This window comes from Chanodichthys erythropterus, chromosome 4 (assembly GCF_024489055.1).
Source record: "Chanodichthys erythropterus isolate Z2021 chromosome 4, ASM2448905v1, whole genome shotgun sequence".
NCBI classification, from domain to species: Eukaryota; Metazoa; Chordata; class Actinopteri; order Cypriniformes; family Xenocyprididae; genus Chanodichthys; species Chanodichthys erythropterus.
The window spans coordinates 33,349,629-33,368,898 of NC_090224.1; the positions used below are offsets into that span (position 1 = coordinate 33,349,629).

At 38.9% G+C, this 19,270-nt stretch overlaps 2 protein-coding genes and 1 long non-coding RNA gene across 5 annotated transcripts in view; 1 reads left to right on the forward strand and 2 right to left on the reverse strand.

Moving 5' to 3' along the window:
• Positions 1 to 16: 16 nt before the first annotated feature.
• On the reverse strand, positions 17 to 4,550 carry caiap (CARD- and ANK-containing Inflammasome Adaptor Protein). Its single transcript, XM_067383457.1, has 2 exons — positions 3,066 to 4,550; positions 17 to 1,497 (listed from the first exon to the last, which is right to left on the reverse strand). Exons 1-2 carry the CDS (start codon positions 4,458 to 4,460, stop codon positions 646 to 648), a joined length of 2,247 nt encoding a protein of 748 aa, XP_067239558.1. The 5' UTR covers positions 4,461 to 4,550; the 3' UTR covers positions 17 to 645.
• Positions 4,551 to 7,332: 2,782 nt separating this feature from the next.
• On the reverse strand, positions 7,333 to 9,485 carry jun (Jun proto-oncogene, AP-1 transcription factor subunit). The gene is made up of 2 exons (XM_067384777.1): positions 9,278 to 9,485; positions 7,333 to 9,148 (listed from the first exon to the last, which is right to left on the reverse strand). Exon 2 carries the CDS (start codon positions 9,146 to 9,148, stop codon positions 8,225 to 8,227), a length of 924 nt encoding a protein of 307 aa, XP_067240878.1. The 5' UTR covers positions 9,278 to 9,485; the 3' UTR covers positions 7,333 to 8,224.
• Positions 9,486 to 9,857: 372 nt separating this feature from the next.
• LOC137019379 (uncharacterized) overlaps positions 9,858 to 19,270 on the forward strand; it is a 74,891-nt gene continuing 65,478 nt past the window's right edge. For 2 of the 3 annotated variants that reach the window (XR_010895004.1, XR_010895003.1), the window contains exon 1: positions 9,858 to 12,239. This is a non-coding gene — a long non-coding RNA (uncharacterized lncRNA). The remainder of the gene's footprint in view (positions 12,240 to 19,270) is intronic. The other variant, XR_010895005.1, reaches the window with a different exon arrangement.

Below are 19,270 nucleotides of genomic sequence, written 5' to 3' on the forward strand. Positions count from 1 at the left end.
TAAATATAAAATAAGTGTGACAACTAGCTTGCTAGCTCATATTTACATAAGTTTTTCTTCACGATTGTGCGTTATATAACCTCAAAACCTGTATTTATTTTTACCAAATACTTTAGTTAGGATTGTTTACGTGTGAAGGTTCCCAAATGCTGCGTTTGAGCGACACCTTTTGACGAAACTGTGGATTGCTTTATTATAGCCAAGTCACAATGAAGTCAAAATTGCCACTTCTTGTCTTCATGGAATATTGCAGCATTTATTAGAAATAATTTATCTATGAACACAGTGACACAACTTGTCACTTGAGATCACAGCAATAGCAAACCACAACCAATCATATCACATGAAAGACAAAATCAAATCCTGGCCTATATTTGTTCAAGAAGCCATTTCACTTGGATATCCATAACAATAAGGAAGACAACAATCACAACTTCTGTTTCATGCCGGCTTTAAGCATTAGATTATATTAGTATGGTAATTCTGTCGTACTTTAAATGTAATGTTTGTAAAATTTGTCCGATGATGCAAAGAGTGAAAGCTGCTGGCTAGTTGAGGTGAGTTATGAGTCACTGATTCATAAAACAGCTAAGCAGACATTTCTGCCTAACATATTTAAGATCGTTTTCTTGGCTGTATGTTTTTTTACTTCACAAGGAACATCTTCTTCTTTAGCAGGGTAGTTATGTTCTGGTGAGCCGGTGTGTCCTCTGACTCTGCCACCTGGAGGGCCGTTTTCTTCACATTATTAGTTGCCTGAAGGTTTGCTCGTTCTCCATTTGTCCAGTTTATCAGTCTCTGTACCGTTTCCACATGCCCATCACGACAAGCGCAGTGCAGCGGTGTGTCTTTATTGTTATCCAGGGAGTTGATCTTGGCACCGTTCTCCAGCAGAAGGCCCACCAGCACCTCACAACCATGTTCTGCTGCTAAATGCAGAGGAGTCCTCCTCCACACGTTCTTATCATCCACATTCTTGATCTTACCAGATGCGAGAAGAACACCAGCTGCTCTTTCCTTCCCGTTTCGAGCTGCGTAATGTAGTGGAGTGCAACCATCCATGTCCTTAGCTCCAACTTTAGCTTTACCGGCCAGCAGCGCTGAAACTGCCTTAGTGTGTCCCTCCATGGCAGCCAGGTGCAGTGGGGTCTTCTTCTCTCTTTCAGAGGCATTGGCATCGGCCCCAGCAGTGAGGAGTAGCTGTATGACGCCCACCTCCCCTTGTGCTGCCGCCCAGTGCAGGGCTGTTCTTCCCTGTTTCTCTTTGATATAGATGTCAGCCTTGTCCTCCAGCAGCTGGGCGACCGCTTCAGTGTGGCCGCTCTGGCTGGCGAGGTGCAGGGGAGTGAGTCCGTCCTGGGTGATAGAGTTAATCTGAGCCCCCACACGCAACAGCAGCGCCGTCAACGCTGGCTGGTTATGTAATGCACTTAGATGGAGAGGGGTCTGATCTTTAGGGCCACTGATGTCGGGGTCTATGCCCTTATCCAACAACATCTGAATTAGGAAAGAAGATTATTAAAATACAAATCTTAAAATGTACTTGAGCAGCTCTGATAAGTGCTGGAGATTATTTAATTTAGGATTTTAAGGACCATTTCATTTCATTTCTCTACTTCAGGGTTTTTCCAAATATAATGGTCCCCCTGCAAGGGACCCAAAATATAAAGGCAGATAACATGTTTGTGTATGTGTGTGTCTTAACGATATGTATAAACATGTAAAACACATTAAAGGGGTCATAAAACAATGCAGTTTATGGTTCCTCGGGTGCACTTATAATGTTAGTATGCATTTTACATAAAAAATTGTCATAATTTAGAAATAAAAGGCATTTTTCCTACCCTGATTTTAGCCCTTTTATTTGAACGCTCGGTTTTAAGGGGCGTGTCTGCTGTGAGACTTCAGTGTAAACGCCCACTGCTGTGATTGGCTAACATCATTGCATATGAAATAGCTAAGTATTACTATCTCGAAAACTTTTAGCACGTTTGTAATATTACAGCTCTCAAGGTTAACTAATTGTTAAAAGTGTTGATTGTAGCATTACATTTAGATCTATGGCATTATACTGAGATTGTGGCATGAAAGTTGGCAGTGATGAAGATTGTGTCCGATCACAGAAATATTGTTGAGCGCATGAAATCAGGGATCTCGTCATTGCAACTCAATTTCTGCACACTGACGAATGCTTTCATCATAACTATAGTTATCGATGTAACTAAAAGACTCATTGAATAAAACGTGAGTTTTGGTGCAAGTACAGAACTCAATCACTGTTTGATTGACAGCTCCAGCGATTGTAAAGGGAGCATTCTTTGATCGCTTTCTATATATAATTTAATCACAGTTTAAATTATTTTCATCCTACAAAGAGAAACAACGTGAAGTTGACCGTTCACTGGTCTGATTTACTGACTGACATATAGACAAAGAACATCTGACTGTACATGAATCATTATGAGTCCATGCCGTTGATTTACCAAAGAATCCACAGTGAAATATAACAAATACAAATAAATAAAGGTCAACTGCGACATTCACATTGTTGAAAAAGCCTAGCATTAAGATAATTTGAAAGGTAATGTTATTTTTAGTCCTGTATCGCTCTTCTCTCCTCGTCATTTCACTAACACGCCAGTAGGGGGGGCTTACGTTGCGATGAAGTAGTTGTTGATTTCTTCTGCGGAGGTGGTGTTTCACCTATCTATGATAGGCACATTCCGGGGCGAGACGTTCGCTGGGCCTGGTGTCAATAAAAGCTTTTATTTGACTAACAAGGAAGTTTTCAGTTCTGAAACTTACAGAATATTCTTATAGTATGATGACCTCTTATATATCAAAAGCTCAAGGAAAGGTTGATTTCTCCCCTTTAAAATATCAAACTAAAATAATAAAAGAGAGAAAAAAAGGAAATTAATGATGTATTTATTTTAATAACGAGGCTAATGATATAAAATTAAATAAGATTGATTTAATTATTTATTTATTATTAAAAACTAGGGCTGTCAGTAGAATAAAATGAAAATAATTAGTTCATTCCATTTAACGTCTAAGCCATTTACCTGTGCTATTTGCATACTTCCACTTTGGACGGCCAGGTGAAGACCAGAGATCTGGTTTGGCAGTCTCTCATCCAGTCTTGCCTTTTTTGAGGCCAGGACTTTGAAGGCCTCAGCATTTCCCATCTCTGCGGCTAGAAGCATAGGTGTGTATCCAAGCTCATTAAAACTATTAACATCTGCACCATGATCAATGAGCGCAGCCACGACCCCGTCCGAGTTCCTCTGTACCGCTTTAAAAAGAGCAGAGTTCATCTCGTTCTGAGACATGGACTTCTGGACATACCGCAAAAACAGAGACAACAGAGACTTTCTGTTCAGCGCAAAAGCAGCATCTATGATCACCGAGTCCACCTGAGCTCCGGCCTTCAACAGCACACCGGCGGTTTTCTCATTTCCGTGGCGAACGGCATGATAGAGAGCCGTCTTCCTCTGTCCATCTCGGGCATCTACTAAAGCGCCGTTTCTCAGAAGAACCTCAGCCAGTTTTGCATCATCCTCAATGGCTGCCATGTGCAGAACTGTTGTCTGATTCTTGAGGCTTTTCTTCTCTTCGAGCACTAGAGCTTTGACCGTACTCTCATGTTCATTTTGAGCTGCGAGATGCAAAGGTGTCTTTGACGTCTGGTCGGTAGCATGGATGTCCGCCCCAGCCTTCACAAGGGCCAAAGCAACAGCAGTATGGCCCCGTTCTGAAGCTCTGTGCAGGGCAGTGCGTCCGTCCTTGTCCTTTAGGTTCAGTTTCGCCCCCTGTCTGAGCAGAAAGTACACGACAGCCTCCTTACCATATTCAGCAGCTACGTGTAGCAGAGTATCAGTGGACGAGCGAGCACTATTGACATCCAAACCTTTGATAAGCTCCTGGAGGAGATAGAGATCACCTGAGGATATGGCTCTGAGGATGGCATCGCCTTCAGATTTGGGGATGTGTTCGCTTTGTTCTATTGAAGACGTAGTCTCATTTGTTATAGGCTTCGGCCGGATTCTTTCAGGATTAAGTTCTCTGTTTGATTTTGAGTATTTGACAAGACCTTGTTTGTCTTTCTCCAGCAGATATCCAATCAGCTGTCTCCGTGCATCTTTAATGCCCTCATTAACCCCACCCACATACGTTCTCATGTGATGGTAAAGGTCAGGTTCTGCTCTTTTCAGACAAGGGTAGAAGAAGATACGGCAGGCACGTTCTCCTCTCGAGATCAGGATGTTTAACATAATGGAGTTCTTTTCCTCTTGCGCAGTGATGCTGGACATCGTGGCTCGGCTGTCAGGTTGAAGAACTCCATTTGCAATGAGGAGATCCAGCAAATCCTCTGTATTTGAAATGCCACTGACCAGGTCATTTTTCTTCATCCGAATGACTTCGATCGCATAGGGATTGGTAAAGCTGGTTGAGCCCATGTCAGCTTCTTTATGGTTCAGCACTCTGAAGGAAACCAGTGAGCTTCTGTAAACTGAAATGTCTTTATCACTAAGAACAAACCATCTCTTAGCAACAAGTAAACAACAGTAAAAATCAGCACTACATTTTGTAAATTTCTGAAATAAACTGTTAATAAATCATTTTTATTAAACCCATGAAGTAAAAAAGGCACATTGGTAACCTATTTTGATAACATTTTTGATAAAGTGCACATGCCTAAAATTAATGGTCTATTTATTTCTCTGTTTAGGTTTCCTGCCTTATCTAATATTACAAGGAACCTGCTGCATGGATACTGTAACCATGACATGAATTGTCTTTTGTATTTGAGTTTACAACAGTGCCTTTGCGGTTTGTTCTTAAATCGGATATTACCATGATAAAGAAGTGTGATTAATTATTTTTAATGTGCACTGGTAGTGTACTTCAAATGAATGAAATACAGGCCACTTAAGTGTACTTAATGAGTACATTTTCATGACTGTTTCTGAACACAGTTAAAGGTGCCCTAGAATTAAAAATTTAATTTATATTGGCATAGTTGAATAACAAGAGTTCAGTACATGGAAATGACATACAGTGAGTCTCAAACACCATTGTTTCCTCCTTCTTATATAAATCTCATTTGTTTAAAAGACCTCCGAAGAACAGGCGAATCTCAACATAACACCGACTGTTACGTAACAGTTACGTGTAGCATTAGCCGTTAGCCACGGAGCACCATCAAACTCATTCAGAATCAAATGTAAACAATATAACAGTATACAATACTCACATAATCCGACGCATGCATGACGAACACTTTGTAAAGATCCATTTTGAGGGTTATATTAGCTGTGTGAACTTTATGCACTGTTTAAGGCAAGCGCGAGCTCCGTGGGCCCTGAATCAGTGCATTTGTAATTATGCCCCAAAATAGGAAGTTAAAAAATTAATTTAAAAAAATCTATGGGGTATTTTGAGCTGAAACTTCACAGACACATTCAGGGGACACCTTAGACTTATATTACATCTTGTAAAAAAACATTCGATGGCACCTTTAAAGGGATAGTTCACTCAAAAATGAACATCTCCCCCTTAAATTGTTCCAAACCTGTATGAGTTTCTTTCTCCTGTTGAACATAAAAGAAGATGTTTTAAAGAATTTTGGCAATCAAACAGTTGATGGACCAGATTGACTTCCATAGTATGGAAAACGCTCTCCTTTTTTGTTCAGCAGAACAAAGAAACTCATACAGGTTTGGAACAACTTGAGGGTGATTAAATGATAGAATTTTCATTTTTGGGTGAACTATTCCTTTAAATTCACTTTTAATAATCTTTTGTCACGCTTTGATGTACACTTATTTTGATGTGTTGACTAATGTTGTAAAATACTTTATTATAATTTTAAATGTAGTGCATTACTCAATATTACATGTGAAGTTCATTTTTTATTTTAAATGTACAAATTTGGCAGTACACTATCCATATTTCAAAGACAATAGAAGTAACTCCGACATATGTAAGTACGTCAAGAAAAGCACTAAAAGTTCAGCTAATTGCATTTAATATAACTTTAAACTATAATACATTATTTTCATGTATTGTATCTAACAAACTGTTATGAAAATGTTAGTTTGCAGTTAAGCATATAGTATATTATTTCCATAAAATTTCTGAGCAAACATGTCATATAAATGACATGCTAACAGGCTAATTGACTGACACTTTTTAAAACATGGTACAAGGACAAAAAAAATATCTTTTCATGTTGAATGTTTTTAATGTCAAGCCAAAAGTCATTATGATGTCGTCACTGACTAATAAACATTGACTAAAATAGCATACTTAAGTTAGGTCGTTAAACTTGAAATCAGTGTGCACATGATGACCTCACAATGCTGTTATACTTTAAAAGGGCCGCTTTTCAGTGATTCTGCTCGTATTATGTTGTGAATAATAGAATATCTGTCGCGTATTTAAGTAAAGTCCTTGCTTCACTTTGTGTTGTTGTATTTAATAATTCGCTGGGTCAATGATCAATCCTAGTTTCAAAGAACTAAGAGCGCACTAAAGGTCTGTCAGTCTTGGAGATTAGTCTGAGGAGTTCCTCTTCCCGTAATACACACCCACTAGCTCAGATGACGTAGGTCTTCCGACTGCGCGCTTGCCTAATATGGATAGGTAGGTGCCGGTTTTCCGGTATGATGTCATCGTTTGCCAAGTTTGGGGGGTGAAATAGGAGGATCTGAAAGATGCTAAATATTAATCCGTGTTAGTGACCTGAATACGAAATTAGTTTTTTTTTTTTTTTTTTTTTTTACCTCGTTTTGTGTATGTTGACATTCATAAAGAAAGAACGGGGAGACCCATTATGGTATTTTCTGCATGTAGTCCTATAGTATAATTATAAAACAAAATATATGTAAAAGTGGGAATATACATGTTTGTGATGTGTTTAATTGAAAGAAGGCAGAAATTAACAGTCTGATCAGACTTCAAGAAACTGAAATCACAAAAGAAACCAGTCATCTGCCCAAGTGGCTGCTTCAGATTTACCAAGTGTAGTCCGACGGCGCCCTCTGCTGGTGCAAAGAGGTTTACAGCTGAACATTGCTTTAACTGAACACCTTTGTGGCAAACATAATAACCCACTGAGAACATTTATGTTTTCAGTTGACACAGTAATGAGCCCGTGATTAAAGGCATGCATAATTAGTTTTAACAATTTAGCACTGAATTGTTTGATTATTATTTTATTAATTTCAGTGTTATTGCACCTGACACAATTTGTTTAAGTGGTTTCAGTCTTTTGATAATTTAAGTCGTAAAAATAGTCTTTAATTGTTTGTAAAAGGTTTTCATGTATCATTTTAACCTGTTCAGAATACATACTATTTATTAGGCTACTGTTGGAGACCTCTTATGGGTTAAACTACTGTAGTTTCTGACAGAACATTTGGACCTCATCAGCTCGATTATTCAATCCTGTGGACTTTTCAAAACAGTCTCAGTGAACACACACTCACACACAACCAAGCTCCATTAAGAGAAACAGAGACTTTGTTTTTCGTTTCACATACTTTATTACAGTTCATAAATATTGATTAGTTTCTGATGTGCTCAGAAAACAAACATAAAAAATTATATTGTATACTTTACTTACAAATGGTAAACTTAAGTACTCCTGGTTGATCTTATTTACAAATAACAATGAGTGAAACCTCATTAATGAACTTTTTCAGAAAAAGAAACTGCTGAAGTTGGACTAACTCAAAGAAAAAGTCAATTCCATTCAGTTTAAGAAAAAAAAAAAAAAAAAAAAAAAAAAAGTACAATATGTAACTCAGAAGTCAGGCAGCTTTTAGCAAAAGTTTAGCGGACAGAACTTCTTGCTTGGTGAGCCAGACATGTATATATCCCTATTGTACGGTAGTCATGTCCCCTGTTTTGCTCCTATAATACTGAGTGCTCCTTTTCAAGCGGATAGGTCCATGCACAACCTGGTCGAAGTGAACAAGGATAAGTCTCTTAAAACATGTAACAGAGTGAGTCTCATGCTCTCTGTCGCACCGAGTTCGTGAAGTTTGGAACTCCCCGAAAGTCCAGTCAGAACATCCTTTTACGGCACGCGGCCGGCCGGACGGTCTCGGTCCCAGCGGGCTATAATGCCAGCAGTCGCGGCGGCTCGCAGACATAAAGCCCCTGAAGTTTGTCCCTTGCGTCTTTTTAAGTGAACTCAAATGTCCCCCGGTTCTTTTCAGAAAGTCTGCAGCTGTTGCGTCAACATAAGCTGGCAGCCGCTGTTGACGTGGTTCATGACTTTCTGCTTGAGCTGTGCCACTTGCTCGCGCAGCATGTTGGCGGTGGACGCCAGCTCCGAGTTCTGGGACTTCAGGTTCTTGACTTTGTCCTCCAGCCGGGAGATCCTCTCAAGTTTCCTCTTCCGGCATTTGGATGCGGCGATTCGGTTCCTCATGCGCTTCCTCTCGGCTTTAATCCGCTCCTGGCTCTCCATGTCAATGGGGGAGAGAGGTGGGGTCTCGCCGGGCATCTCCGGCACCGTCTGGGGCTCCTCTTTCAGCGCCTGAAGCCGCGGGTGCTGCACGGGCAGCTGCGTGTTGACGGTGTGCTGCGGCGGGGCGCTCGTGTAGCTCATCGCGGGGTTGGCCGTGCTGATGGCGGGGTTGAATGTGTTCAGGTCCGCGTACACCGGCGGGTCAGAGCGCATGGACGAGCTGTACACCGCGCCACCTGCCATGGACGACACGGGTGCCATGCTGTTGTTGATGGTCGTTTGGGGAGCCGAGGTGACGTTGGGCATGTGTTGGTGATGCAGCTCGGCCAGTGCCCTCACAAAGCCCTCCGCGAAGCCCTCCTGCTCGTCGGTCACGTTCTTGGGACACAGAAACTGGGTCGGAGTCGGCGTTGTAGTGATCAGGCCGTTGCTAGACTGGATGATGAGCCTCTCCAACTCCGGCGAAGCCAGCTTGAGCAGTCCCACGTCCGGGGAGGTGAGGATGTCGCTGGCTTTGGCCCTCAGGTGGGGCTTCAGGTTGCCGGCTGGGTCGGTCAGATTCAGCGTCATGTTGTGTTTCAGAGCCTTGTGGTTGTATCCAAAAGGAGCGCTGTCATGCTGAGAGAAAGCGCTGTTTACAGAGTCATCGTAGAAAGTAGTTTCCATCTTGGTAGACATAGAAGAGAAAACGAAACTTTTTAGTTCAAAGTAGTCTTTCACAAGTCCGCGTTCGGCAACAAGCGCCGCGGGAACAATCGCAAAGTTCGTAAACTCCCCGTTGCGCGTAAAACTTACTGCGTAAAGTTATCGCGCGGTGTCCCGAACTGTTCTTCCCGCGGATAGAAAGCTCTTCCACCGCGAGGATACCAGTGACTAAACAGCGCGGAGCCGAAAAGTTTTCTTGTTTATGTGTTAGTTCAAGTTGTGTTGCCTAGATGTTTCACTGTGGCGAGATCTGTATACTCTGAGCTTCTCCAGCGTGGAGGCAAACCTTATCTGCTACCGCTGCCCCACTAAAAATAGCAATGATGTCATGCGCGCAGTCTCTTATTGGCTGGAGGCGGTTTACTGGGCGTTCCACAATTTCAGATAAGGCGCGTTGCCTTGACGACCACCCAGAAGATTCTTCTTTCGCGGTGGCTTATGGGATGAGGTAATGCTGTAAGGCGAAGAAGCGGTGCATTGTGGGATTACGTATTGTTTTTGAATATCTGGTTACCCGCTTAGCTGTTTTAGACCGTGGCAGTGGCGGGATAGATACAAAGAAGCCGAGTAATGTTTAATTTGTTACTTTTTAACTCATTCTTTTTTTCCACGTCACGACGTTTCAGTCTGAGAAGAAGAGGGAGCGTGAAGTGTGTATTTCCGCGTATATTTGAGAGTTGGGCAATTTCATAAGACGCAGCCGCCCGTGGTGTTAAACACTGTCAGGATTTGTTGCTTTATGAATTGTTTAGATATGTTAAAATACACTCTCGTGTGGCGCGAAGAAACTGCTGTTTTATGGCAAAGTGCATTTGCTCCTTCAGGTCAGCCAATGGTTTTGAAAAGGGGCGTGTCTTATCGTGGACTGACAGCGTGCCACAAGGTCCATCGTCCGTCTCCGTGACAGTCCCTAGAGATCCTCTCAAAACTACATACGCAAGTGTTAAACGTCGATGTTCAAACCACAACCGCAAACTAATCAAATTCAACGTGACAGTTGTTAAGTAACTTTTAAAAAGGATTCCATACTAGTTTGGGATATTTTTTACTCAATTTAAACGAGTTTTAAACTTATATAAAGATGTAATTACACGTTTATTTGTATTCAGTGTTGAGGTGGACGTTTGTACGCTTGTCAGATAGGCTACATATTTGTTGCCGTTAACAATGTGATGTAAAACTCTAACACAAATATAACAAAACAGTCTGAACTATAGTACATAACATCCATAAGACACGGATAAGATCGTTTTTCGTCGCCAACTGGACTTATCGACAGTCTCTGGCACATTTCACTTTGTTGCGACAGATCAAGTGTTCGTGCATGTAAACATGACATTGCGTGTCACTGACTGAATACAAAATATGGACTTTACACACAGAGTTAATGCTTTAGCATTACATACAAAAGTTTGTCATGCTAATCAAGCTATTTTAATTTGAGTTCATACTTGTTTTCATTAGTTTAACACCTTTATTTTGTACAAATATAGCTATTTTATCTGACTGGATGATAGATAAACGTCAAACCAGTAAGTTGGAACCATAAGTTAGTTTTTTTTTTTTTTACATACAGTGAATTTAGAACAAATCTAAGATACACAAATAACATCAGTATATGTAACAAAACACATTATTATTATTATTATGACAATATATACATACAAGAATTACAAAATATATGAACTAGCCTAATGAAAGTGAAGAGCCAATTTATACTTATAATGGTTTTAGATTCTTATTTAATATTTCTTAGTTTAATTTAAAAACATATCTCAATTTATACTTAAGTGTTTTTAAAACTAGCCAAAAGAATTATACAAAATAGCGTTCATGGACGGTATAATCACTTGAGATGTGGCTTTTGGATGGATTCTGCAATATTTACTGTCAGCTTTATTTGGAATTTCTATTGGATTTCTAAAAATCTTTGATCATTCATAGTTCAAGTGTACAAAGGTCAGAGAGGGTTTTTATTGTAAATTAAAGGTCACGACCAGACTGAAGCATCCTGATCCTCTTTCTGATCACGACAGATGATGCAGGCAGTAGGGGATGTCCAGAGTTACAACAGAGAAAATCATCTGTGTTTTTGTACTTGACAGAAACTCGTTTGGGCAGCACAACCCAGACAGACCAAATGTAGAAAATGGCAACTTGCCTGTGAAACCAGTTCCTCACACCATGTCTGTTTGCTTCTTTCCTTTTTTAGATTTCCTTGAATTCTCATATCACCTTTCGCACTGGTGTACTTTGTTACGTGTTTAAGTGTGTTACAAAATCCAGGTGTACATTTCCTTTTTAATCCTCATGTGTGCCGTGTCATCCAGACTATACAGTTTGTCACTATCACCTGCTTCACCTAACATAAACTGCAGTGTAGAGCAGTTATATCTATAGTGTATGACAGTAACCCTAATATAAATTTTCTTTATTTTTATATACATTTTTCATGTATATAAGTGAATCTTAATGTTTAGGCCATCAGTAGTTATATCTTTCAGTCTCTGAGCCACCCAGGTAGAGGCTGGTATGGATTGGTCTTCACCGTTACCCTTGTACCCATGGAAAAAGCAATTATTTATACATCAGTGTATATACTATAATCGTTAATATAGCTGTTGGTATAATATCAGATATCCATGGGCCGTGTTTTCTTTGACATGTGGCCTGTCGTTATTTGCAGCCGCCCAGTCGTCTCAGCAGTGGTCCGTCCGTCTATGAGGAGGGTCTCTGTATAGTAATTGCCCACCGCCACATGCTGAATTCGTGAAAACTGAACACACTGCACTGGATTCATACAAACATACATGTTCACTCAGCTGTAATTTGCTGTGTTGTTAAACAGGTTAAAATGATTTTATTTTTGTTAAAGGGTGTGCTTGCTTCAGAATGTAAATCAGCCATGTTTTCCATTAACATTAGTAGAACGGGAACGTTTTGTTTAACTAGAACTTGTTTGTCCTTGTATAACAGCAAGTTACGTTCTGTCCTAGGTCACGCCTAATAAGAAAATAAATCCAAAAGGAGTACTGTTTATAGTAATTACACGGTGAGTGCATTCTTGAATTCTTTATTGACGCTCCTGAAATTTCAGATTTGATATGTATTTAAGCCATTGTCTCCACTTTGGCAGATAGTTTCTTTAGAAATATAATACTGTTGGTTATACTATTAATTATATAATTAATGGAATACTCAATTCTGACATCCTAACTGTTGTCTTTTACAATAATGTATATATCAAGGCTGTTGTGGTGAGAAATCGGGTCTCCTTTAGGACCCTGAGTAATCCCGCCTGATTGTAATTCCTACAAAATCATGTTATGATTTATATAGTTTAAAATGCATTTTAAGGTCTTTAAATGGTTTACTAGTATATAACTGAACCTATAGGTTGTGAAATCAAGCATTACTCATTCTTACTGTTTTTTAGTTAGCTTACGTACTAGCATAGCATACATCTACCTGATAAGCCTGCTAGCTTAGCTTATTATATTAGCTATTTAGCCCAATCACATTTCAAAAAATCGCATCCCGTGGGTAAAATTCGCCTTTTGGGTGAGGTTCCCCTGGTAAAATTCGCATTCCAGGGGCTAAATATCTTGTTATTTCAACCCGCGTCAACAGAGAAAAACTAGCCCAATTCCGCGGGAAAACCACAGACTTGGCAACACTGTGCTTTGCTTCTGTGAACAGTTACTTTAACAGCTACTTTGATTTGATTGGCCATCTGAAAAATGTTGACATTGACAAGGGATTAGGCCCTGCTGTTGGCTATATCCAACCCGATCTCAAGGGGAAACATAACTTTTACATGTTGAGGATTTTCTATACATTCGTACAATGTTAACTAGGAAAAAATATAATTAAAAAAAAAAAAATAAGCATGAGGGTCCTCCCCGAAACCCATCCCTAAACATAACATCACTGCACTGTAAAAAATGGCTGGGATTTTAACAGTAAAAGACTGTAAAAATACTGCGGTGAAAAACTGTCAATTGGTTTACAGAAAGTTTCCGTACTATATATGGTGAATAACTGTAATAGATCTAACGGTACATTTAATGTAATTTTACGGTAAAATACCGTTAAATTCACAGTTTTTGGAAGTGAAAAATAACAATTCATTGTAAAAATTTACAGTGAAAAACCGTAAATTGACATTCCCACAATTCCCTGCGTGACACTTCACATTTTATATATTTTCGTTGAAATAACTCTGTTTCTTCTTAGTTTTTCTCATTTTTTTCTAATCAGTTATGTACATTAGGGTTTTATGTTACATCTAATGCTGTTAAATTAATGTTTATTGCATTTTTAAAATTTCATGCATGTTACCATGATGGTGTTTAGTGTGTGTGTGTGTGAATGACACTGTGTGCACCTTCTATATGTTAGTGTTGTCCTTCTCAGTTTGTGGAAAATCTGCTTGTGATGAACTTCGATTCATCATGTGACTCTCATCACCACTGTGTTTGGTGACTGTCAGTGTATTATAAAGGTACAAAACAGATATTAGTACTTCTATAGGTTGGTAAATTAACATTATATCAGTTAATGAAATACGTTATTTTACTGTAAATTTAAAAGATTTTTTTTTTACGTTGCTACTGTATTTCTGTATTTTTTATGGTAAAGTTCTGGCAACCACAGCTGCCGTTTTTTTACCGTAAATTTTACTGGGATTTTTTTTTTTTTACAGTGTGGGGCATATATAGCAAATTGACAAATCATGCAAATTCATATGAATACATAAATTAGCCACCAATTAAGACTGTGATGTGCTACTTCCATGACTCTCGTATCACATCACAGACTTGCTCTGTTTCATTTTATACTGGTGCCATTTTGCGTCCCTAACTTCAGCGTTAACATTAGGTCTGCTATATTGTGTGCCGTGTTGCTGCTGTGCGTTTGAGTTTGTGAATAATGTTATATCTGAGGCGAGCGGAGCTTGAGGAACAGCTGCCCGGTCATGTCCCCTGCCCTGCTGCACCCTTCTCTGTTTTAATGCCAGTCTGTCCAATCCCTCATAAAAGCCCATTGTGGTCCCAGGCCTGTCACTGTGTGTCTGTAATTAGTGTTCTGTAGTTCATTGCCCCCGAGCCCATGGTTAGAAATCACTAGGGTCCTAATGGAGGGCTGGTCAAAGGTCACAGAGTAATCCTGTCATATCCAAGCCCATTGTCAGGACTCCACAGCCATCTTAACGGCCGTCTCCTGTCTCTGAGACAGAGTAAATCAGACTACTGGCGCTAGCTGGACAGAGTGAAAGAATACACTGGACAGGTAACCCTGTGGGGGTCGTAGGTTTTTTTTTTTTTCTTTTTGTGGAAGAGAATAGGCTATTTTATGGATCACAGCTCAGTAATCACCTTGCTACTTCATTTTTCGTGATTCTTTCTTTATTACTGCTCATAATTAGGGTCAGGAGTGTGTTCTAAATGGATTTGTGCTACAGACACAAACAATGCCTTAAAATTTGCAGCTTGTTGAATAGAGGTGTGTTATTACTTTTAAAACTAATAAGTAATAATACTAAGTAATAACACATTCATACCAATCAGATTCACATTTCAACCAATCAGATTCAAGCATTCAACAGCCCCATAATATCAAATTAAATAAACTAAGACTTAAAACAAATCTGTCTGTCATAGAACAAATCACAAGAGTCCTGAAAACTCAATCTTCACTTTCATCACTTGTCTTTGTAGAGCACTATATATTTTCAAGTTAGCTAATAAGAGACTGATAATCTAAACTAGTGCTGGGAAAACATTTTTTCACCTTGGATTGTTTTGTCGAGCCTCTCTAGTTTTTGTCTTACCTCACTCTCATTCAGTTTTTAGTGTTTCATAACACATTCCATTGGGACAAAGGCAGAGATGTTTTGAAATGCATGTTTGTTCAATCTAAACCAACTGAAATATTGATACACCTTCTCATTCATCTATTCATAAACTCCTCTAATTTTGAATTACAGTGAATGAAAGATTGATAAAGCAGGCTGATTGTGAAGCCATGTGGCTTTTCATTCATAACCATTTCCTTGAGAAAAAAAAAAAAAAAAATAGAGCAAACTGGAACAGGTGGAGAGGGAGATAAGCCGAACTCTACCTCCAAGTTCAGTGTTGTTACTTAATGCTTTATATGAAGTAACTCCCTGACAACAAAAACTTGCACGCAAAGACAGACCCCTCAGTGGCAAAATAGACAACAACAACAACAACAACAAAATTTAATAGATCCATAACAGTCCATACATTTTTTTTTCTCCAATATCAAGATTTTAGATTAAAATAAGTATATTAAAATAAATATACATTTAAATAAATAAAAAAAATATTAATCACCTTTTATCCTTTATTAATTGGTTTCATACACCGTGTTCCAAATTATTATGCAAGTGAAATATCAGTAAGGTTTCAGTAAACATTCAGATTTTAGTTTTTTTTAAGAAAATGTTTGTCTGTTTATTTATCCATGTCTTTTTAGATAACTGGTATCAATCTCAGACAAAATAATTTGCCATGTTTATGGAAACTCTACTTAGAGGGTGTTCCACATTATTAAGCAAGTCACAGTTCTCATGCAATATGGGGAGGAAGAAAGATCTTTCTTAAGATGAGAAGCATGAAATGGTGAAATGTTGTGCAAAAGGCATGAAAACAACTAATATTGTGTGAAAACTGAATGGAGGTTAGGGTTAGCACAGCAGAACTCGGTGAGATAAAGGCTTAATAATGAAAGTTCCTGTCAAAAAAATTAATTGTATTAAAAGGGCAGCTATAAAAAAAAGCCAGTGTTGAGCAGCAAACAGGTATTTGAAGCTGCTGGTGTCTCTGGAGTCTCAAGAAGCTCTCCATGCAGGCTGGCAGTGGTGTGTAAAGATGAATTTCAGCCACTCCAAAACCAAAGCTCACAAAGAGAAACATTTACAGTGGGTTTATAAATACATTTTCAAACAGTTTTATTGCTATGGTGTTTTTTTGCAGCATGGGATAATGCATAGTGCATTGTATTTCAGAAAGCACTATCCTCCTTTTTAAACTATAGCTGAAAATGGCCAGTTCTGAACTCCACATATCTTGCAAATGTCATTTTAATACCCTCAGAGACCCTAAAGGGACCTTCCATCTCACTTCCCAATATTCCAGCCCAAATCATCACCTGCCAGCTCCTGACTGACGTCACAGTCTTGTTGGAACGTGGTGGCCATTCACCAACCATTCAGAAATCCATCTATTTAGACCATCCATTGTAGTACAGCATTAGTCAGTGAATAAAACTATTTAAGAATGAGTCTTCATGTATTTCTACACCCACTGTAAATGTTTCTCTTTTGAGCTTTGGTTTGGAGTGGCTGAAATGCATCTTTACGCACAACTGCCAGCCTGCATCAAGAGCTTCTCAAGACTCCAGAGACACCAGCAGCTTCAAATACCTGTTTGCTGCTCAACACTGGCTTTTTTATAGCTGCCCTTTTAATACAATACATTTTTTTGACAGGAACTTTCATTAATAAGCCTTTATCTGACCGAGTTCTGCTGTGCTAACCCTAACCTCCATTCAGTTTTCACACAATATTAGTTGTTTTCATGCCTTTTGCACAACATTGCACCATTTCATGCTTTTCATCTTCAGAAAGATCTTTCTTCCTCCCCATATTGCATGAGAACTGTGACTTGCTTAATAATTTGGAACAGCCTCTAAGTAGAGTTTCCATAAACATGGCAAATTATTTTGTCTGAGATTGATACCAGTTATCTAAAAAGACATGGATAAACATTTTCAACAGACATTTTCTTATAAAAACTTAAATCTGAATTATTGTACTGAAACCTTACAGATATGTCACTTGCATAATAATTTGGAACGCAGTGTACAGTGGAATTTAAATGATTTTTTAAAAATGAATTTTAAAAAATAAATGTAGCACATTAATGTCCCTGTAGTATGGAGCCCTGCACATGACATGTGGCCAAAAATATTTATATCGTGGCCACCATAGGCTGAGGGAGAACCAACTCCAGGGTAAAGCTATAAGGAGACGTGCTACCCCTTTTAAATAGAGTTCCTTGAAATAGTTTCAAGTTACATGTCACTGCATAACCTACACATCCCAGCATAAACGCTCCTGATAAATTATTTGTTATTAAAGTGTCTACATTCACAAACCACTGTTAATTTTAACAGAAAAGCAAGCATACTGTGTGCGGAATATGGCATGTCAGAAAGTCCAGCTATATGAAGCTGCAGAATGCTCTGTAGAAACACATAAATGCACTGGACCGTTTGACCATACTATGGTACATCATATTGACTACCTATATAAGATGCATTATGTTTGATGTCTCCTATGAAGTCTTCTTCCATTTTTTAGTGATTCTGTTAAGTTGAAGGGTAGCACAGCCTTTAAGAAAAATGTAATTTATCATTCTGCAGGCGGGCATATGGCGGAAATGTGGCGGACAGTGGTTGGAAATCTTTGGATTGATGTGCTTGGGGTATTTATTATACTTCTTCACCAGGGGCTGAAAAAATACTGGCGCAGACCCACAGCTTAAGTCTAGCAGCCGTTTTGCCCACCACATAGTTGGCAGCAGTATGAGACACTAGCTGCGGTAATGTGGTATATGATAACATCTTCCTCTGCCATGTGTGGAAGGAGTGTTATGTGCTTTGGTTGTTATTTTGTGATGTCCAGATTTTTTGGGTTTCACTGAGGTCATCTGAGTCCTAAACTCTATTTGCACAGTGCCTAGTCCAACTTTTACTGCTGTACACAGCTTATTAATATTTTATTATATCATGTGGTGCAACCAACATAGAGAAAAAAAACATAACCCCTGCAGTCCCTCCGTAAGGCTCAGATAATTTGATAATAAGATGATTTTGTTTTACTAAGCAAGGTTAGTTCAGGTTGTAAAATGTCATGTGGTCCAAAACCCTCAGAACGTTAATGATAATAATGAATTAAATGGGTGGTTGATTATGATTTCACTTTTTTTTAACTTTAGTTAGTGTGTAATGTTGCTGTTTAAACAACATCTGCAAAGTTATGATGCTCAAAGTTCAGTGCAAAGGGAGATATTTTCTTTTAAAGAATTTGCTGTTTATGGACTACAAAAAACGGCTGGTAGGGACTACAACGAGCTTCTTGCCGGGTTTGTGATGTCACTAACCCTAAATATGCCCCCGAGAACATGCAACAAAGGGGTTGAGGCCATGTTGGGCTGCTTCAGAGAAGAGGAATTTTACACTGGATTTCTTCACAAACGAGGGTCAATTCAACGCTGGATTTACACAAAAGATTAACATGAAGGCACATGCTAGTCGATGAGTTGAATCAACTCCACAGCAACTACATAAATGTATCCACTAATCATTCAGAAACGTCCAGTTTCATTCTAAAAGTTGTAACTTCTTCCTGAGTCTCTCCATCAGTGTCGACTCCAGTTTGAACAATGTAAGGCTGAACACCATTACTGACAATCCTCATTTTGGCTGTGTGAGATTCTCCAGCTTTGTTGTTGTTGAGAAACCGAAGCGCAAGCTGTTAAAGCTCCGCCCTCTTTTGGAAAGCGGGCCGGGAGCAGCGGCTCATTTGCATTTAAAGGGACACACAAAAATGGCGTGTTTTTGCTCACACCAATATAGGGGCAAATTTGACAAGCTATAATACATTATCTGGGAAGTATTTTGAAATGAAAATTCACACACATTCTGGGGACATCAGCGACTTATATTACATCTTGTGAAGGGGTCATTATAAGTCCCCTTTAATAATTCATTATATCTATAAAAATACTTTTCCTTGAAAAATGTATTCCTATTTCCATTTTATTTTTGAAAACAATGATTTAGATGATTGTGTACACTCTGGTATATTCAAGGTGTGAGGAAATATGTTATTACATTTTATATGATGGTTTCACCACATGACAGACTCATTAAATTGAATTTTTTCTTGAAAATTGTAGTTTTTCTAAACCAAATAAAACAAACCAATAAAAATGGTGACACGTGTGCTTTAAACTTGATTCCTAAAAGTTCTTTTTGTGGACACTCTTTTAT